The following is a 22,073-nucleotide window of genomic DNA, read 5'->3' on the forward strand; positions in this document are numbered from 1 at the left end:
AGAGCCAGGCGGATCTCTGTGAGTTCGAGGCCAGCCTGGTCTACAAAGCGAGTTCCAGGAAAGGCACAAAGCTACACAGAGAAACCCTGTCTCAGGGGGAAGAAAAATTATTGATTGTGCTAATTCATATATTTAGGTTTGAGCTTTTTTCTTCTACTGTTGCTGGGTCATTTTTTTTCTTGTCTTCTCTGTATTGATAGTTTTTCCTCTACCCATATTTTACTATTTGGGAAATACTATATACTCAACTCCTTCAAGAACCATAGACTATCTTACTTATTATTGTCATGTCTGTCAATTACTCTCTGATTTTATGTATGTTATAAACTTTTGAGATATAAAAGATAATAATTTACAGTAGCACCCATAAATTTAAAAAAATCAAAATTTAGAATGTAATGGATTATGACACTGTCTACATCACCTCCGTTGTATTTTGCCTTCACTAAATTTTGTTTGTGTGGTAATTTCAGGCCTGATCTCTTCAGCTGGGACAGAGTGGTCAAAATGTCCCCAACTGAGAGACTTGAACATGCTTTTAGCAAGGCCCATGCTTACTTGGGGATTGAAAAGCTGTTAGACCCTGAAGGTAAGGTTGAGAATAATACTGTTGAAGTTGATTCCGCCTTATTTTGAATCTTGAGAAGTGATGCTGTTTTCATGTTTAGAATGTATTATGACAGTTAAAGAATCTTCATTTTATTGTATTTATTTTCTTATTTACCTTCGTGTGTGTAGTGTGTGTGTATGTTGTGAGTGGTGTGGGTGTGTGCACACATGTGTATACATGTGTGGCCCAGAGGAAGCCAAGTGTCTTCCTCTACCACGTTCTACCTTATCTCTTAAGACAGTGGTTAAGGTGGCTGGCCAGTAAGTTCCCACTTCCCACCTCCCACAAACCATTTTTTTTGCAGACATTTTTCCTTTTGCCCTTCAATGTGCAGGTTCCTTAGGCAGTGAGTTAATTGTTTCACTGGATAATAGTTAAGTTGTATCAAGTAGCATTGAAACAATTTTAGGAATCTACTTGTTAGACAAATAATTCAGTGTTGGTTTAGTTTCTTAAAATGCATGTATGTGTGAGCATTTGCATATAGCTTGAAGATTCTAGCTGCAGCTTTAGGCTTGAATTCCGTTCACTCTATAGTATGAATGGAGCCTGTGTCATATTTTAAATGGCAAGTTGTATAGCTTGCCTTTGAGTGTTTTGAGACAGTTTTTTTTATTTTTTTTCTATTTCCTCCTGAAGGCATACTCTTAGTGTATAGCCCAGGCAGCCTTCAAACTCATGAACCCCCTGCCTCAGCCTCTCAAGAGCTGGGATTGCAGATTCGCATCATCTTGCCCGGCTTATGGAAGACTGTTACAAACTGGAGGTTGAATAAGTCTTTGCCTCTGCGTCATATTTTGTGATTTGAAGTAGCAATTTGCTGAGACCCAGTGTCCCGGGGCTTATAAATGAGGCATTGTTTCTGGGTCCCAGGGCGGTTCCTCTTTACCTGACGCCGAGCAGTTCACGTATGTCGCCCATCTGAGCCATCCTTTCTTCTGCTTGCAGATGTTGCCGTGCAGCTCCCTGACAAGAAATCCATAATTATGTATTTAACGTCTCTGTTCGAGGTGCTTCCTCAGCAAGTCACGATAGATGCCATCCGAGAGGTGGAGACGCTCCCAAGGAAGTACAAGAAAGAGTGTGACGAGGAAGAAATTAATATACAGGTACTGGACCATTTTTTCCTGGAACTTTTGACTTGCCCATTCGTTTTCTCATAGGTACGGGGTCATCATTCCTTGACACATCTGTGTCTTTTCTAAGCTTGCTTTTGTTTTTTAGTTAGCGTGCCGTTACACGTATGTGTGACTCGGCCAAACTAATTAGCAAGGAAAGTGTTTTCTTTCACATGGAGAGTTGGAGTTAGGGTCTGAGGCCGTTGGGCATGGTGCTGCATGCCACGCTAACAGCTATGCTTTGCCGTCAACTGACGGCTGAGGGGTGGGTTTGTAACCACAATGGTTAGACCCTGACATTGTTTGCTGTCAGGTGTGAGTAATGGCTTCTCTCATGTCATCGCAGGGTTTTTTTTTTTGTTGTTGTTGTTTTTTTTTTTTTTTTTTTTTTTGTTAGGTATTAATTTTCTATATGTTTGGGGGCCATTAATAAAGAACTTTTTTTCCATTATCTTTTCATAAGGACTTCTTAAAATATACACCTTACTTTCCGTTTTCCTTAAGAGAGGCAGTCTCCCATAAATGGCTTGTCACATATTCCATAGATGGGCTAACAGATGTTTTCAACAGAGTGTAAATGAGGTTTTCTAAGGAGATATGAATAATGGATTTTTTTTTCTTCCTCCATTATCCTGCCTTGACTCAACCCGCATTTCATCTCTTTGAGATTTTTCTCTAAAATTCCTGTCGTCTTCATTCATAAAAGGAAAACTCTTTGTTCAGATATTGAAAGTCACACCTCCTAATGTTTTAGTAAGTTCAGAGGTATGTAGAGGATGCTCAGTCAGTAAAGGGTTTCCTGCTCAGCACAAGGACCTGAGTTAGGATGCCCCATGCACATAAATGTTGGGTTCCGTGGTACCCCTGGAATGCTAGTGCTGGGAGGCAGGGACAGGTGAGTCATGGGAGCTCATTGGCCAGCCAGCCTAGTTGAATGAGCTCCGGGTTCAATGAGACACACACACACACACACACACACACACACACACACACACACACACACACACACGGTCTCAATTATATAAGAGCAACTGAAGAATATACCTGCCATCAACCTGGCCGCCACATCACACACCACATGGATATGCACATACAGGGAGAAAGAGGGGTGAGCATTTCAAATTTGTAAGAAGTGCGTTTTGGAGGAGAAAGAATGTGCGTGTCTTCAATCTTAAATTTCATGCTCTGGTACTTGTCTGGCCTCTTAACTGTTGTGGTTAATATTATCCTCTTGGTAAAGACAACACTTGGAATGAACACTTAGTAAGCCCGCCTACCTATCATTATTATAGCATTTCCCTCTGGATTTGTTTTGACATTCTCATTTAGCAAATTCTTTTTTTAAAAAAAATTACTTAATTCTCCAATTATGATAATAATCTTAAACATAGTATCTTTCCCCCCACACTTCTATGAGATTTAGAGAATTTACTTGTTCTTTTAGAGTTTGGATGGCATGTACTAATCATTTTTATTTTTAATCCATTTCAAAAATACTGTAATTTTTAGAAGAAGGAGAAAAATTACTGAGGAGGAAAAGTGGGGAGATGGGGCCTGATTGTGAATCCAGATTTGTTTGTTTGTTTGTTTGTTTGTTTGTTTTGACCATCAAATAATGCACAAGAAAAACCCTTAATTTCTGCAAATTATTCTCTTGTGCCTCTGGTCTTGTGGATGCTGTTCTGCTTTGGGTCACTCAGATGGTGTTCTGGGTTTTCCTTTTCATTTTGCTTGTGCTGAAGCTTGATGGATTTGGGTTAGATCTCCGGAACTCACATAAAGGTAGAAGAAGGAAATCAACTTATAAAGTTGTTCACTGACCTCCATATGTGTGCACCCACCCACACAGTAATAGTTAATGAGAGAGAGAGAGAGAGAGAGAGAGAGAGAGAGAGAGAGAGAGAGAGAGAGAGAGAGAGAGAGAGAGAGAAGGAACTGGACTTTGTTTATTTTATGGTACTTAGATAAAACAATCACTTCTCTTTAGGGTGCAAGGTGACATGGTAAGAATTCCAGAAACCATATACTGTTTGTCTATGATAAGCATGTTAACTCTTACCTTTCCACTTGTTTGCTTTTATTGCTAACTTAGAGGTTGAGTTACATTAAGTGAGGGAATCAAAAGTGATCAAGTCTTAACTATCTCCTTGTTGACTTGTCCTGGTGCCCACTGATCTCTGATACTGACAACCAGTCCCCTCTCTGGCTCTCCTTTCTTCCAACATGCTGAGTAGCATTAGGTGTTCTGTAGGTGATCTCTGCATCTCTTTAAGAACGAGACTGTTGAAAACCTGTTTTTAATTCCCACTGAGTATTTGCATGTTGAGCCTGCCTTCCATCCCTCCCTCATGGATGTGTGCCTACACAGAGGACCCTTGGCTGATTACCAACATTGCTAGTTTGACATGCTGGACATTTGCCCCCAAATCGTCTTTAGAGATATCTTAGCGCTAGTATTTCAGGATTTTACATTGAGAATTTAGCTTGCTTTCCTTCCTATGGCTCGACATCATTTGTCTTTTAATTAGCCAGTGTTTTGACATATGATGACTGGTTCATTCAACTAACTCCTGTAACTCAGTTGAACAGATTCATTTGATTTCTCTAAAACAACTCTTTTGGGTTCCAACCTCAAGATCTAATGTTAATTTAATACCTCTTATGCTATAATTTCAGTCAGAGTAGGATTTTCCCCCTTATTCTTATGTATGTTAAATTCCATGTGTGGAGTGTATTCTATGTATATGGTCCCTGAGTAAGCTGCCCCTCTTTCCTCAGTGTAGACAGAATCTTTAAGGAAAGTCTTCTCTCATTAACCCATTACGATCCATCTCCGTGTGCCCACACTGTCTTTCTCTGATTCTCGCCATCTCAGTATTATGGTGAAGTATGTGAAGAATTTTAAATTGTGACTTAAGAGCGTTGAGAAGACAGTGAAGGATTTCAGGCAGGGAGTCCTGTGGGTGTGAAGCCATGAGAGGGATCATTCTCTCTGCTGTCTGGGAAATGGATTGGGAGGTGGGTGCCAAAAGTTAGCAAGTCAGTGTAGTCTCGAGGAGAGACATAGGTGGCTGTAGACGTGGAAGATCTGTGTGGATCTGCGTTGACCTTTGAAGGTAGGACGGCCTTGCAGATTAAACGTGAGATGTGTGTGTGTGTGTGTGTGTGTGTGTGTGTGTGTGTGTGTGTGTGTGAGAGAGAGAGAGAGAGAGAGAGAGAGAGAGAGAGAGAGAGAGAGAGAGAGAGTGTCTGTCAGCCAGGTTTTCAGCTGGAGTACTTAGGTGCATGGAGCCTGAGGGGGAGTAAGTTTTGGGGTGCAAGAATGGAGTGTTTAAATGTGAATACGGTTTGATGTATCTTATAGACACTGGAGGTGTCAGAACTGCTGAAAGTTAGAAAAGAATTTTACTAGAAATAGAATATCTATGGGATATGGACTATTTTTTTTTTTTTTAAAAATCCAGTAGAAAGAGAAGATATCACTCAGTCAAAGTATATAAAGAAAAAGAAGTTTCAGGAGGTTCATCACTTACAGATGGGCAGGACCACTGACCTGGGAGAACCATTGTGTTCTGATCCTGGGAAGGAGAGCTGGGGAAGACAGGAGGGGTCAGCTCCAGAGGAGGCCACTGAGAAGCTTCTGGAAGAAACACGTGATGGCTGTCTCCTCTTGTTTCTGGTTGGTGTGTGTTGTTCCAGCATAGCTGTTATCAGAGATATTTTAATTGGTCGATTAATTGTATGGTCTAAAAGTAAAACTAGAAAAATGGATTTACCAACTTTTCAGTTGTTTGGGCGCAAATGTTGAGACAGTGTTGAAACAGAATGTTAGGGCACATGAGGGGTTACGTATGTGAGCCATCTCTTCATTCATGTGTGTGTGGAATATTTTATTTAAAAATGTGTTAGAGGATTGAACATGGGGTGGTCTGCTCACAAGTTTTAAATAAGTTTTGCTTTGAAGGGAAACCAAAGAAGAAGGAGAGCAGTAGGCTTGATTACAAGACCAGAACGTTCTTCAAGAGAAACTAGAAAGAGATAGGCAGAGTTTTCTTCTACAAGCCTCAGCCCCCCAAACCAAAAACCCCAAACAGAGCAGCACATAAACTAGAAGGCTGTTGCCTCCAAAAATAAAACACAAAATCCCGTCATTAGCACAGGTTGTGTGTCCGCCATTGTTCACTGTTTAACATGCAACTTTCAAATGTGGGGTCATGAAAGGATTTTAAGCAGGGGTCAAAACAGAGTTCCTGGCTCAATGTTTTTCTGTAAATTGCAACCATTGTTCAAGGTCCAGCATGTTTTCTGTCCTCCATCAAAATTCTCTATTTCATGAAGTCAAATAGTGTCCCTTTATGGGACCACTGGCATTTAGAGCTTACTGGAGAGCCATTTATTTTTGTTCAGCAGTGACTCACGCGGGATATTTTTCTCTCCCTGACTCTGTGTTAGAATCTCCTCAAATGTGGAACTCATGTGTGTACTCTGTTTGGTATTTCTTGGTGTCTTCTTGCACCGAGTAAGTGCCCTTTGGTTAATTCATGGCTTTGCTCGCTCAGCTCCTGAGAATTGGATTGTCTCCTGAGACCCTGGTCCCTGCTTGGTTTTTCCGGACAGTGAGAGTTTGGTGAACACACCTGTGTCTTCATGACTGCTGTGGCTTTGTTTCCACAGAGCGCAGTGCTGGCGGAGGAAGGCCAGAGTCCCCGCGCTGAGACCCCCAGCACGGTCACCGAGGTGGACATGGATTTGGATAGCTACCAGATAGCCCTAGAGGAAGTGTTGACATGGCTGCTGTCTGCGGAGGACACGTTCCAGGAACAAGATGACATTTCTGATGATGTTGAAGAAGTCAAAGAGCAGTTTGCTACCCATGAAGTAAATATCTGTGGCTGAGCGCCGGATCTGTCTGGGGTGGGGCCCGATTTAGGGGTGGATGGGGTGACTTCATGATCGCCTTGCCCTTTCCTGAATTTTGCTCTGTAAAAAAGGTCACGGTGTAGTGCCTGTGTTCTTTAAACGGACTTCGTCAGAGAACTGGGGTGGGCGATGGACAGTTCGTGGGAATCAGATCCCAGACTTCAATCTGATGGCAGCTCATGTGTTTTTTAGAACTGCTGATGGACATCAGTGCACATAGATGTTCCTTTTTGAAGTGTTTAGCTATAGTTAAATATCAAAATGACCAACTGGTATCCCAAATCATTAGGTTTCTGATGCTACCCTAAAAGCTATTATTTTTATTTGTTGTCTGATTAAGCCAGTGTTATATCCAGTGTTCTTGCACAATTTTATACAAGGAGTTATTTGCTATAGTAGTATCTTTTGCTGTATGGGGGAATTATTTTTGGTTAAGCAGGTTTTTTTTTCCTTTTTCTTTTTTTGATATATGTGAGGTTATTTTGCATTTGTGGTTGAAAAGAGTAGCAATAGTAATATTTCATAAGAAGTTTATCTTGTGTGTGAATGTGGTGGGTTTTTTATTATTTTATATATATATAATCCTAATTCCACCTTTATGATCTATGAACAACATAATCAGTATATACTTAAAAGAAAGGGCTCAGCTGGTAAAGGGTCTTGCTGCCAAGCCGGATGACCCAAGTTCCATTCCTGAAACTCACTTGGTAGAAAGAGAGATCCACCCCTCACAAGTTGTCCTGTAATTCTACGCCCCCTGCGCACACACACACACACACACACACACACACACACACACACACACACACACGTAATGCACTCACATGTACATGGGAGCTCACACAAATAAACAAATGTAAAAGTTTGAAAGGCAAGCATTATCATCCACAGCATTGTTTCCTTTGACCTAGCTGTCTTTTGAGTTCTAGTTGATGCTTATTTCGCATTTTCAGAGCTTAATATATCCCATCAGGCCCCTTTACCTTTGCTTCCTATGGGCTACTTTCTCTGTGGCATTGATATGGAGGTGACGCCCTAGCAGTTCATTTTTTATTTTTTTGTTTATTTTGCAATAAGTGCCTCACCGCTCACCACAGTGTCCTTTGCTAGGCTTTCATGATGGAGCTGACTGCACACCAGAGCAGCGTGGGGAGTGTCCTGCAGGCTGGGAACCAACTGATGACGCAGGGCACTCTGTCCGATGAGGAGGAGTTCGAGATCCAGGAGCAGATGACCTTGCTGAACGCGAGGTGGGAGGCCCTCCGGGTGGATAGCATGGAGAGGCAGTCCCGGTGAGTGGAACTCAGAAAACAAGGGCCTCACTCCCCAGACCGCATTGCACAGTGAAACTTAAGTACAGGTCTGTGGACCTGTGAGAAGGATCAGTACAGAGCTGGCCGGGCGGGGTTCTGACTCCTTCCTGTGGGTCCTGTTGCTAGAATGTTCATGACCTTTGTTTCCTCTTTGATGTGTTAGTCAAGACGTAGGAGAAAGCTGGGGTGCGAGAGGTGGTCAGAAGGGAAAGTATAGTTTGCATAGATGATATACCATCGTTTTATTTTTGTTGTGGTGATAAAATACCCTGACAGAGAGTAACTTACAGGAGAAAGGGCTTATCTTAGCTAACAATTCCAGGTTACGGTCTCATCATTTTTGGGGACATCACAGGGACAAGAGCTGGAAGTAAGCAGTCACATCTCTTCCACCATCAGGAGCAGGAGGAATGATTGCACCCATGGGTGGTTCTCAGCTAGCTCTCTTTACTCTCATACAGTCCAGGGCCCCAACCAGGGAATGGTGCTGCACTTTCAGACGCGCCTTCCCATATCAATTAAGGCAATCAGTTCAATGCTACAGGTCAGCTTCATCTAAACAGCCCCTCATTGAGACTGTCATCTCAGGTGTTTGTAGGCTGTACTGAGTTGACAGTTCAAACTTACCCCCACGGACGGCTAGTAGCATTACAATCAGCAAGGCATTGCTGGGAGGTGACGGCAGGACAGTGTGACACGGGCCTCCCATTCAGTGTTCTGCAGCAACCTTAGCCCGTGGTCTGTTTCACTTTCCACACTGTGTTTCACATTCCATTGCCATTTCCACCAATTTAATAGGCAGGAATTCCTGAGTGTAGAAACAATGATTCTGTTATGAATACCGGGAGCTGTTATTTATATTCTTGGGCTGCATTTAATGGACTCCAGTTATGACTGTAATAAAAGCTTTCCCTCTTAGTTTCAGCGTCGATGGACGCTCGGCTGCTTGAATAGGTTAGACAAGGGTGTGTTCACTCTCTCTCTCTCTCCCACTTTCCTGGTGCCTGGAGTGGGTGCCTCTGCCCCTACTGGAGGGACTAATGCTGTGTCCCCCTGGCCAGGCTGCATGATGTGCTGATGGGATTGCAGAAGAAGCAGCTGCAGCAGCTCTCCGGTTGGCTGACCCTCACGGAAGAACGCATTCAGAAGATGGAAACCGCCCCGCTGGGTGATGACCTGTCGTCCCTGCAAAAGCTGCTTGAAGAACATAAAGTAAATTGGCCCCTTGCTTCTTTTCTACCTCGTCGCATATGAAGGTGGCACTCAGCCTTCCTGGGACCCGACGTATGGAGTTGGGATACTTCTGTGGCCTTTTTTTTTTTTTTTTAGGAGCTTATAGCGGTGTTTTTGGGGAGGCGGAATTTCTGAGCCAGGGTTGAGAGGGTCAGCTTTGCACAGATGTCTGTGTCATTCTTCTGAAAGTGTCTGACATTTGTCACATCTGGCCAGGGTGGTTTTGGACTCACAAGTGCGTCAGAACCTGGGTGTGTGGGCATTCATGCGGAATGTGGGCCGAGAAACAAACTGGAAGATGTATCCAGACCTAATCCTGCAAGGATAACTGTTGCCCCTTCTCACAAGGGCATGCATAGGGCACTGTGTGATGAGCCAAAAATGTAGCAGGCAGTGTAGCTTGGTCCCAACGTCAGTGGTTCAGTTTTCACAGTAGAAGAAAGGAAAGGTAGAGAGACACTCTTATTGATCAGGAGAACATCTAGATAAGCGATGAATAAAGCTTTAGGGTTACATTAAACACTACCCAAGAGGCATTTCATAACACTATTGCTAGTGTTGAAACAAATTACTCTCTACAGATGTCTAATGACTGTTCTCTTCCTGTGGAAGGGGGAAGTGAAGATGTCCATATGTTTGTTCTTGGTTGCTCTCTTGGGGAGCTAATCAAAATAGCTTCTATGAATCATATAGCATTTTCCTCATCTCACATCTCACGCCTTGTAGGACTAGAGAAAATGGCCTCTGATTCTGTGTGGTGGAACTCTAAACCTGGACTTTTTGATCCACCAGTTCTACAGGTCTGTCTTTTTGAGACAGCGTTTCATGACGTAGCCCCAGCTGACGTGGGACTTTCTATGCTGACCAAGCTGGCCTTGCGCTCAGAGATACTTCTGCCTCTGCCTCTTGAGTGCTCCGATAACTTAGATATATTTTTGTCTTTATTCCTAGAATAGACACACGCTATCCTTCTTTCCCTCCTCCTTTCCCTCCTCTTCCTCTTCTTCTTTTGTTTTTGGGCAGAATTGGGACTGAAGAGGGCATTACGTTTGCACATTTGTAATCAGTTTGGATGTTGCGCTTTCAGACTGGTTCATAATGAAATGTACAGGTGTGTGCGGGCTTCTTTCTTTGGAAGCACGCAGGGGAATGATTGGAAATGGCAATACAATGCCTCATTAGGTTTCCTTAATTACTACTGACAAAGGGGAAGAGCAGAAATCATAGTGTATCTTATTTTCGTTTTCCTCCAGAGTTTGCAAAATGACCTTGAAGCCGAGCAGGTGAAGGTAAACTCCTTAACTCACATGGTGGTAATTGTTGATGAAAACAGTGGGGAGAGCGCCACAGCTGTTCTGGAAGATCAGTTACAGGTAAGGACACCGACAAAGAAGCAGGGTGGGCCTAAAGATCATCTCTGTAGTCAAGATCTACCTACTTGCTCCTCCTACGCATCCTAGCCTAAAAAAGTAGACTCTATTAATCGTCCTCTTGTTACTGTAATGAATTGTTCCTCCTATGCATCCTAGTCTAAAAAAGTAGACTCTGTTAGCCGTCTTTTTGTTGCTGTAATGAAGTTCCCGAGGCAGGCTACTTTATAGCGAAAGAAGTTTACTTAGCTCACAGTTTTGGAGGCTGGCAGTCCAGACAGCCTGACACGTGTTCTCCCTTGGCTAGATCCCAATGGAACAGGAGCATGTGTGTGTCTGTGTGGTGTCCTTCCCTTAATTTACTAAACCATTAGGATGTAATCATGTTGGGACCACCTTCATGCCCTGATTTAATCTAATTCAAAACAAAAACGGGAAAAAAAACACCCAAACAAAGCCCATCCTCAAGCGAAACTTCCACCCTCTTGATACTATTCATGCAAGACGTTGGGAATTAAAATTCCTGTTTGAATTCAGGATGGGGTGGGGTGGAGGTGGGGCACAAGCCGTGACACTCACCTTTGGTTGTACTTCCCAGCTGGGGCTCAGCATTATGTGGGTTACAGGCTTAGCCAGGTGTTCCTTCCTTCAATCCAGCCCTTCCTTGCAGTGAAGGCACGAGACTATAATTCAGTAAGACTATAATGTTAACAAAATTTGAAAGCACGGGAACTCATTCAAATGATCCACAGGCGTTCCTGTGTGAGGTCACTTGAAGAATTTGTGGAGGCAAACGTAGCCTGGGAAGTTTGAAGTAGAGAAAGACAATGTGGATTACAGTCGTAGCACAGTGGTTGAATGCTTGCTGAGCACACGCAGATCTCTGGATTTGGCTCCACAAAATGAAAATAAATAAATAAATAAATAAATAAATAAATAAATAAATAAATAAATAAATAAGAAATCTCAGACACATGTACCCAATTTGAAAATATATTGCATCCCCATACAAACCCCATGGTGAAGTAGGAACAGGAATTCTAGCTGTTTTTTTTTTCTCAGCTCTGAGCAATTCAAGTAATTACATTCTATGCAAGCTAGTTCTTTTTCTCACCCATACCCTTAAAAGCACTTTTCATAAGTTGGTGCTTTATGACAAGGAGTGATGGCAATCACGGCTTTCTAGGGAAACTGTAGTGACTGTGCCTCCTGCCTGTTCTGACGGAGGCTGCCTTCTCCCTTTCCTAGAAACTGGGTGAGCGCTGGACTGCTGTGTGCCGATGGACAGAAGAACGCTGGAACAGACTGCAGGAAATCAGCATTCTGTGGCAGGAATTACTGGAAGAACAGGTATGACATGAAACTTCTGTCCCTCAAAGACACAAGTGACAAGGGGCCCATCATTCCGTTATGGCTGTGGAACACAGCTACCCTCTTCCCCTCCTTCGCAAGGAGATAATTTGAAATCATTTTGAAATTTGGGAAATAGTTGACTGAAGTTTGCAAATAGCTTTAAAATAAAAAAAAAAAAAAAAGCTTAGAAGCAAAGGGAAAGCAAGCGTTTTGACCAGTTATGTCACTTGAAGCTTTAAATGGACCGTCTGTTCAATATTGGCTGCTGCTTCTTGAAGTAGTTAATTCATTTGCTTGCCTACATTTTTGGTTTGCTTGATTACTTATTTATTTCGTTCTTAGACTTACTGTGTAGCTAAAGATGACCTTGAGGTCCCAACTCTCCTGTCTCCAGCCTGCAAATGCTGGCATTACAGGCATGGGGTGCTATGCTGTTCCCTGTGATGCTGGGGAGTGAGGGCAGGTCCTTGTACATAGCCATGCACCCTACCGCCTGAGCAGCTTTTACAGCCCCCTATTTATTATTTTGAAAGTCAAATTTCTATCAATATTATATCCATTTATACAGGTTATTCATTATGGTCATGGTATGTAGCTCCATGGTAATAATCATTTGATCTCTGTTCATTATTTATGAATATATGAATATAATGTTAGCACTTAGATCTCTTCTATTCTTAACTTACTTTTCACATTATAATTACTACTGGGTTTACATTGAGTGATGCATTTGAACATGTACCAACATAATTCCCAGCATGTAGTTTGTGGTCAGTAAATAACAGGTAAAGGTATAGCCTCAATACACTGTGAACATTAAATTATAATCTTCCTCCTAACTTTTAGCAGCATATAGGCTGAAATGAATGAGAAAATACTCTCTCGCATTGCCTTCAAATGAACACTCAGTTGTACTGTGGCAGGTTTTCTGTTCGAACGGTGGCCCTTTGCCCACCCTTTAGCTTGCCACAAGAGTCATTATCAAAACAGAAGACAAAAAAAGTGTGATTTTTCTCCCCAGTGCCAAACACTTGTAGTCTAGAAAGTAAGCAGATGCAGTGTTCTCACAGTGTCCATCTTGACTCTTCTAAATACACCACACTTCTATCCAGAAAAAGCAGCTCTATTCTCTACCTGGGGATCAGGAACCAGATGGGTGAGATCTTGTGGCTCACCATATGCAGTGGCTGATAGTACATACAATTTAAATACTGCATTGCAAGAACTTGTCCAAACCTAAGTGACTGATCAGCTCGGTAGCCCCTGTTGCTATTATTCTACTTTCTCTTTCTCTTCCTCTTCCTCCTCCTCCTCTTCTTTCAATTAAGGATAACATGATGGACATATGAATGTGGCTCAGTTGGTATAGAGCACTTTCCTAGTATGTATGAAACCTTGGGTTAACTCTTTCGTTACTCACAAAATGGGTGTGGTGGTTCGTGCCTGTCATCCCAGCACTAGGCAGAAGGATCAGAAATTCAAATTCCTACTCAGCTATGTAGCAAGTTTGAGGCCTATCTGGGCTGTGAGATCCTATCTCAAAATAGACATCGTATAATAGACTCAGTCCTGCTTTTTGTCATGTGGCTGCTGCACTTTTGCAATATGTACATGAACCTGGAACTTTAGGTTCAGGTCAAAGTGTCCCCTCCAGTAGTTAAAGATTTTGCTTCAGTAATTATTATTGGCATCAGTATTGTCAGAAAAAAGTCAGTGTGGCTTTTCTACTGTCCTGGTTTGTTTATTTATTTATTTTTTCTTTCTTTCTTTTTTTTTTTTTTTGTCAACTTGACAAAACCTTGAGTTATTGGGGAAGAGGAACCTTCATTGAGACAATGTCTCCATTAGATTGGCCAGTGGGCAAGTCTGTGGGGGCATTTTCTTGATTAGTGATTGATGTGGGAGGGCCCAGCTCACTGTGGTGGTCCTCCCCCGGCAGGTGGTCCTGAGTTGTAGCAGACAGCAGAGCAAACCCACAAGTAAGGCGGTCATCTCATTCACTAAGGCCTCCCCCTGCTGTGCTGCCCAAGACCCCCAGAGATGGGCTGGGACCTGAGAGTTGAAAGAGTTGAAATCTATCCTCCCCAAGTTGCTTTGGTCAGGGTGATGTTTCATTACAGTCATAGAAACTCTGAGACATCTAAGTGAAATAATTTATTGATGTCTGGAATAACTTTAAAAATTAAAAAAAAATATTTCAAAGCCAAGGGATATCAAGTTTTGGCCATTTTTATCACTAGAAGATTTAAATTAACCATTCATTCACTATTGACTATTGCTAGGACACGTTAACTCTCTCTCTCCCTCTCTCTCTCTCTCTCTCTCTCTGTGTGTGTGTGCATATCTTATCAACTTTGCTAGACTGTAGATAAGATCTGCATTTGTCTTTTATTTTTTTATCTTTTTGGGGTGGTAGTGGTGGTGGTAGACTACAAAGATAAGGAATAGCCTGTCAATAAACTGATTAATAAGACAATTGAGAAAGAATTCATCCCATTTTAAGTGCAGAAGTAAGCCCTTGCCTCTAAAGCTATACAGAAAAGCATTTCTGTAATACTTATTCTTTTAGGGGACTGGTTTAACTCGGCCACAGTTGGCCCCTTAAGGTTATCTTACTACATCACTCAGCATCTTCTAAAAGAACATGCACTTTTGGCTGTGACTTTGAAATATTTTGGTGTTGGCTTTGGGCCATCCTCAGATTTCCTCCTTCAATGTAATTGCTTTTGAACTTTGACCGTTGGCATACATTTCCTGCATGGTGCTGTGGACAGGCCTTTGATTTAGGGGTAGGAGTCCATGACCCAGCTCAGCCAGTAACTAGCTGACTGACCTCGAACATGTCACTTGACTTCAGTCCTCTTCTCTAAAATGAGAAGGAGGGACAAGAAAACCTCTGAGCTTCCTTTTGCTCAAAACTTAGAGTTACTTTGGGTGATGGTGGTGCATACTTTTAATCCCAGCACTTGGGAGGCAGAGGCAGGAAGATCTCTGTGAGTTCAAGGCCAGCCTGATCTGTAGAGTAAGTTTCAGGACAGCCAGGGCTATTACAAAGAGAAACCCCATCTCGAACCCTCCTACCCAAGGAAAAACAAAACAAAACAAAAAACTTTGAGTTATTATAGGATTTTTTTAAAAACTTGGCATAGTTGGATTTAGTGTCTTTTATCTACTCACTTTCTTGAGATTTAGGCTTAGTTACTATATGGAATATTTTTTTTTTCCTGTTATAATAAAATCCTTAGCCAGCTTTGGTGTTACAGACGTGTGAGTCCTAGGTGCTCAGGAGGCTGGGACAGGAGGATTTCGAGTTCAAGGCCAGCTTGATAACATTAACAACACCCCATTAAAAAAAACAAACAAACCCCCAAAACCATAAACAAACAAACAAACAAAAACAAACCCAAACCCAAACCATCCTAGAGGCTGGGTAATGTAGAAGGACAATAAGGCTTATTTATAGTGTTTCATGAGGTGCTGCTAAGGACTGCACCTAGTAGCTCTATCACTGAGTGGTGCCCACAGTCCTAAAGGCTTGCTTCATTCATAGTTTTAGAGGTCGAGACATCAAAGAGTATGGTGCTAGCTCTGGTGAGAAGCCCTTGTCTGTCACATCACAACACTTAGCACTGTGGTGGGAATGGACCCCAAAGGGAGAGATCATTTGGGGACATAGGAAGCCAGAGGTCAGGAAAGGGTCAGTCTTGCTCTTTGGTACCAGTGATTCTCAGGAACTTATGGAAGCCCCAGAAAATTCTTTCCTTGTGAGGGCAGCACCCTCAGTGACCTCCTACTGGACCCTCCACCTCTCACCTGCCACACTGGTGACCATGATCTTCCAGCACAGTAGCCCTTGCGGGGAGGGGGGTGACACACTGAACTCTGTCCACACCTTACCAGTTACCCTAGTTTAGGACTAGTGGCAGGTTACTCTGTTGTAACTTGTTGGAGGCTAATGCTTTTGGCAGTCATTTGTTCCTTGGACGTGGGTATTTGAAGTTCTTATTATCCTCCATTAAATGTGACGCCATTGATACAGGTTAGATATTTGGGAACTTATGTGAATCACCAGATGATTTCCCACATGTATTTCCAACTTTCGTTATTACTCGTAGTGCTTGTTGGAAGCTTGGCTCACCGAAAAGGAAGAGGCTTTGAATAAAGTCCAGACCAGCAACTTCAAAGACCAAAGGGAACTGAGCGTCAGTGTCCGGCGTCTGGCGGTAAGTGTGTGGCCGTCGATGTCCCTTGTACGCCAGTGATGTTTAGTGTTTTGTAACTAAGTGTTAATACAGTTGAGTGAATACAGCTGATGGCTGGTTTCCCATTACTCAAGGCTTACCGAACCAAGACCCATTTATTGCAGCATAGAGAATAGCAGAACATGTTATCCGTAGTACCACCAAGCTACCTGCTTACACTCCCCGAGGAGGAGAAGCCTTGTTGAGAGAGAGTTGTCTGATAAATATTTCACATGCTAGATCTTGAAGGAAGACATGGAAATGAAGAGGCAAACACTGGACCAGCTGAGTGAGATTGGCCAGGACGTGGGTCAACTACTCAATAATCCCAAGGCGTCTCAGAAGATGAGCAGTGACTCAGAGGAGCTAACACAGAGATGGGATTCTTTGGTTCAGAGACTAGAAGACTCTTCGAACCAGGTACCTTTTGCTTTGGGTAGTATATTCCACCATGCAGTAAAATTGTAAGTGTTTAGGAACAGATAACTGCAGTCTCATATCCAAAGTGTGCAGTACTAATTGACAATCACAATGAATGAGACATCAACATAATGTGGCGGAACCAGGAAAACTTCGTGATAAACCAGTCATGCGCAGTGTGGTTCTGGACATATGGAATATGCAGGATGGACCAAGTCTGGCAGAATGAGAGGCGCTCATTGGCTTCCAGGGGTGGGGATCGGGGAATAGGATGCTGTGAGGTTGCCAGGGGTGGAGAATGGGGCATGGGATGCTGTGAACAGACAGAAGGTTCTATTTTGGGTCATTAAGTTATCTTGGAGTGTAAGGCCAGTGAGAAGAAAAGACAGGCAAGGGTATGAGCTACTCAGTGATAGTACACGATTTTCATTTGGGAGACTAGACTGCAGAGTGGGTCTCCAGTTCAGGAACTAGAGCTACCATCTGCTTGGGGGCCAGGGTAGTTAGTTACAGGACAGAAAGGGGAGAGGCAAAGGACACTAACATGTTCCTCTTTTGTCCTGTGCAAAGATGAGGTGAGTGGTAACTTAGAAAATGTCAATAAACATCTCTTTTGGGCCATTACTGAGAGTCAGTAAGGTGGCCAGAGCAAGAATCTAGAAAAACAAGTTACTGTAGTTCTTGAAACAAAATTACTTTGGTTTTGGGAACTGTCATTATTCAAGCACAATGGAGGAGCATTACAAGATGGCATGGCCATGGCTAACTTGGAGATAAAATCTGCAGCCAGTTACATACGAATAGCCACTGAAGTAGACTTTTCCCTTTGCTTTTATATAGCTCTGGCTAGCCTTGAACCTCTAACCTCTACCTCTATTTACCAAGTGCTGGGATTACAGGTGTGTGCCACCATGCTGGGCTCGAATTGTACATTTTCATAGGGAGAATTTTGTGTGACTATCTCTCAGTAAAGGCCTTCGTATGAAGACAAAACTCGGGGTGACTTTTCTTGCAGGTGACTCAGGCTGTAGCAAAGCTTGGCATGTCCCAGATTTCTCAGAAGGATCTTTTGGAGACCGTTCATGTAAGGGAACAAGGGACGACCAAAAAGTCTAAGCAGGAGCTGCCCCCTCCTCCCCCGCCGAAGAAGAGGCAGATCCATGTGGACGTGGAGGCCAAGAAAAAGTGAGAGACTCCATCCCAACGTCAGGCCTGCGCATAACGTAACTTGTACTAATCACTAATCACATGTGAATTTAGACATACTCATTATTATGGAAATTCAGTCCTGAACACATTTGCTGCCTTTTGAGTCTTTGGAAGATTCTGCTTCACAGGACCTAAGCATCTAAATTGCCCCGAGGGGTTTTATTCAGCCTCTGTTAAATCTGGAGACTGATGTGATGTAATTCTTCATCTCTCCTTCCATCCATCCCCCACCCCCAGAAGGACTGTTTGCAGCTCCTCCTTTATTCTTTCTTTCAGATGTTAAAGTACTGACAGTTTGGCTTCTGATAAATTCCTTATTCTTTGTGAATCTTCTTTCCTTTTCTCACTGTTAAAATAGCAGTTCAGGGAAATAATATATTTTTGGTCCCCCCCCCCTCCCTGGCTTTTCCTCCCCATCCTCTCCTTCTTCCATGAGTCCAGGTTTTCTTTGTTAATTTCTTTATCAAGCTTCTAAATAGAGTCTTCCTGTTTAGCTGAAAGACCTCTCTTGGGTGAAAATATTTCTTTTATCTTATTGATTCAAAAGAAAACTGGAGATTGTTAGAAGAACTCAGAGGCCTTCCCTGGGCCTTGGCTATGTCAGGTCCTTTAAGATGTACTGTGTTCCAGGTCCTGGATCTCATAGGTCCGGTCACAGTGACCCTCAGCACGGCCTTAAGCTTGTTCTTATGCTTCCCCTTGCAGTGAGATCCCATAACATGGGCAGTTATGAGGGGCCCGAATCAGAAACGATATGCTTTTCATAGTCTCGCTTTTGTTAGAGAAAGCAGGATTCAAGGTGTACCAGCTGACTTTCTCTTTTGCCCCCTAAGCCTGTTTTCTGCCTCCTAATGGTGTCTCGTGACTGACTGGCACACCTGGAGTTGCAAGCAGCAGCTGTGTGTAGGACCTTTGCTTTGGCAATGGCAGCAGGGAAGAAGATACCGCTGATGTCAATATTAGCGGCCGTCTTCCGTTTCCTGAGCCCTTGCTGGCTGCCAGGCGCATCTGGCAGCGCGTGTCTCCAGGGCTGACTTTGGAAAGAGACAGGGTGTATCATGGTGTGAGCTTAATTTATACTTGCCTGTGGTGAATAACGAGCGAGCCTGCCACAGTGGCAAGAGATGGAACACTGTACCCAAGGTGACTTCAACAGCTCGCTGTCATGTCATATGACAAGAAAGTCCAGGGGTGGTTCAGGTGTGGTCAGAGGATGTGCCGCAGCAGATGTTCCCACTATAGTCCTTGCGGTCATTGGCTTGGTGACTTTCACTCTTAGCTGTTTGTCTTCTTAGCAATCTGCGTCCTCGATGTCACTGGCCAGGTCACTTGTTTCTTCAAGTGCATAAACAGCCCTCGGTGTACTAGAGGTCCAGATGAACTGTGTCGTGTGTCCCTTCCCCTTATCCCAGTCTACCCAGTTGGTACAAAGATGAGGTTGTAAGCAGCAGTGAGCTGCGAGGAGCCCCTAGTCATGGCCTTTGAGATTAGATCAAGGCGGACATTCGTTACTGGATTAATTCCTGGACAGAGGGCTGAGTACATGTAATTCCTGGTAGCCGAAGGCAGGGGAATCTCCTCATTTGTAATGTTTCTGTGCCCCATGATTGGCTCTGAACGTCCTGTGTGTTGTCTTTGTAGGGCTGCTCAGAGCCCGGGAGTGCTTCTCTAGGCATCTCCGAGTCTGGCAGCTGCCCACTGCGATCTCTAGTTTCTTATTCCTAGAAGATTGACTTAGACAGGGAGACTTAGGAAATAGCAGAAGCAGAGACAGTTTGTTAAGAAGTGGTATGCACATCTTAGGAGGAGGCTGTGGGCCAGAGCAGAGAGGAAAGACGGAAGCCGAAGCTCTGAGCCCGGGGTTTGTGACCTTTGAGAGGGTCATTGCCACACTAGAACTTCCTCCGTGTGCAGCGCTGCTTCTCTGCATGCTGCAGTAGCAGCTTCCTGTTAGCCTTGCCTGGGGAGGCTTCTAGTTTTCCTCTGGTGAGAATCTCTCAGCCTTAATGCGGTTTGATTTCCTCCTAGTTTCCTGATCAGCCCCTCTTCGAAATGGCCCTATGTGACTATTTGAAGTTAGCTCTCCTATTCTTTTCCATTGTCCTAAGGCCCTAGGCTCTCCTTAGCTGCTCCTGGTGTGACATAATTTTCAGACCCTTTTGTATATGCGGTCTTCTGTAGAGATGGGGATGAACTTGTGTTGGAAGTGAACGCCACAGACAGTTGAGAGCCCTAAATAACCACTCATTCCCAGGGCTCAGTTTGTAGGGCATGCCTTAAATATGGTGGTCTGTTCTCTTTTTTTTTGATGCAGATTGTAGTCAATTTTATTTTGTTTTCTTTATGGATTTTTTTTTTTTTTGATTTTTCGAGACAGGGTTTCTCTGTGTAGCTTTGCGCCTTTCCTGGAACTCACTTGGTAGCCCAAGCTGGCCTCGAACTCACAGAGATCCGCCTGGCTCTGCCTCCCGAGTGCTGGGATTAAAGGCGTGCGCCACCACCGCCCGGCTATGGATTTTTTTTTTTTTAAATCTGCCCACAACAGGCATTCCCAACTCTCTGGTTATCTGGTCCTGGGATCAGTATATCGAACGCATTTTTAAGGGCAGAAACTGACTTAGTCTCCAAGGCCATTTTAACTGTATGCTCTTTGGGCTTTCTTCTTCTCTGAAAGACTATGTAGCAGTCTTAATCGGAAGACAGAAGTAAGATGTTTGATGACACCTAGATTCTGGTTACTTATCTAGAGCATCATACACTCTCTTAAGCTATGTTCAAGTAAAATTCACGAACCCTTCCATCTCTGAAATAAAAGGGGTTTAATGAGTGGCCCAGGGACGCATTTTGAATCCCACAGTAGCAAATCTGCTCATTAAACAGAGATGGGTGCTTTGGAACTAAGAGCTCAAGATGCGTGCGCGCGCGCGCGTGTGTGTGTGTGTGTGTGTGTGTGTGTGTGTACCTGTGCGCACATGCGCATGGATTCCAGAAGTCAACCATTCCTGAGGCATGGTCTACCTGGCTTATTTATCAGTGAGCCTCAGGAATTTGTCTGTTCCTGCCCCCCTAGCTCTGGGTCTATAAACATGCCACGAAGCCCGTCTTAATCAGATCTTGGAGGGCATGCCCTTTACCTACCGAGCCGTCCATCTCCCCAACCTTCAAGGCATTTTGTTGTCGTCGTCATCGTTTTGGCTTTTTTGAGACACAGTTTCTCTGTGTTAGCACCCAGGCTGTCCTGGAACTTGTTCTGTAGACCAGGCTGGCCTCGAACTCACAGAGATCCCTGTCTCTCTGCCTTCCAGAGTGCTGGGATGAAAAGTGTGAGCTATAAGGAAAGATTGGGGGAGGGGTTTCGGTTTACATTGTGGTTAGATCGGCTGTAGATGAGAAGAGGCTGTGAGGCAGGGAAGATTTTTGGATAAGTGGGTACACAGGCCATAAGAGGCATTGCTGCTTCTGGGCTACTAGCCTGGAACACTTATTTATTAACAGGTGGTGGTGCCTGGGGTCAGCCACCAGACGCCAAGTTAGTTCTGGTTGGTAGCTATTAATTGATTAATTCTCTCAACTCTTACCTTCTCCACCCTAGGCCTCAGTGATTTAGATTCAAGATCTTGCAGATTTGCCTTTTTTAAAATCACAGATTATACAGAAACTTACCTTAGTGAAGGGGCAATTATCCAGAATCTACTCGAGACACCTTAAGGGATGCTTCCGAGAGGGGATAGTGAAATACATCTTCTTCTGCTTATGATACTAATACACACTGGGGTGAGAGGGTTGGCTACATGGACTATCTTTGTTTGAGTAGGTCCCACTTCATTATTGGTGTGGAAGTTCTTTATAAAGCTCTCTGAACTCTCCTGCCTCCCCTCTCGCAGGAGTAATCAGAGGTGTGTTTTCATAGGGTGTGCTGAGGATTCTTTGTGTTAGTGATGGACATGAAGGGCTTGGCCAAGAGCCTGCTCACCCATGCTCACCGTGCTTTTCACCGGCTTCTGCATCCCATGCCCAACCTGCCCATTCTTCTTCCCCCATTGCCACTATCTTGAGTTCCTCCTGCTTCCTACGGCGGCCTTTTCTGTGCACTCTTTGGTTCTGTCCCCACAGTGAACGGGACCCTAGGAACAGATTCTTAGCAGGTCTGTGCCCAACACCCTTTATGGCTCTTGGTTTAAGTCCAGATTCTGTAATAGATCACCAGGGCCTTCCAGTCACTGGCCCCTGTGATTCTTGGCCTCATTGCTAATGAGTCTTACCTCACAGCACTCACTGTACCAGAC

At 43.7% G+C, this 22,073-nt stretch overlaps 1 protein-coding gene across 9 annotated transcripts in view; it reads left to right on the plus strand.

Annotated features, from left to right (window-relative positions):
• Utrn (utrophin) overlaps positions 1–22,073 on the plus strand; it is a 507,746-nt gene that overhangs the window by 138,126 nt on the left and 347,547 nt on the right. For all 9 annotated transcript variants that reach the window (XR_013045087.1, XM_076552746.1, XM_076552748.1 and 6 more), the window contains 10 exons: positions 474–589; positions 1,559–1,719; positions 6,403–6,606; positions 7,759–7,940; positions 9,023–9,173; positions 10,448–10,567; positions 11,813–11,914; positions 16,033–16,140; positions 16,399–16,578; positions 17,594–17,763. Coding sequence is in view for 8 of the 9 variants with exons in the window: in XM_076552746.1 (XP_076408861.1) it covers positions 474–589; positions 1,559–1,719; positions 6,403–6,606; positions 7,759–7,940; positions 9,023–9,173; positions 10,448–10,567; positions 11,813–11,914; positions 16,033–16,140; positions 16,399–16,578; positions 17,594–17,763 (1,494 nt within the window). In the remaining variant the exon portion in view is untranslated. The remainder of the gene's footprint in view (positions 1–473; positions 590–1,558; positions 1,720–6,402; positions 6,607–7,758; positions 7,941–9,022; positions 9,174–10,447; positions 10,568–11,812; positions 11,915–16,032; positions 16,141–16,398; positions 16,579–17,593; positions 17,764–22,073) is intronic.

This window comes from Peromyscus maniculatus, chromosome 16 (assembly GCF_049852395.1).
Source record: "Peromyscus maniculatus bairdii isolate BWxNUB_F1_BW_parent chromosome 16, HU_Pman_BW_mat_3.1, whole genome shotgun sequence".
Taxonomy (NCBI): Eukaryota; Metazoa; Chordata; class Mammalia; order Rodentia; family Cricetidae; genus Peromyscus; species Peromyscus maniculatus.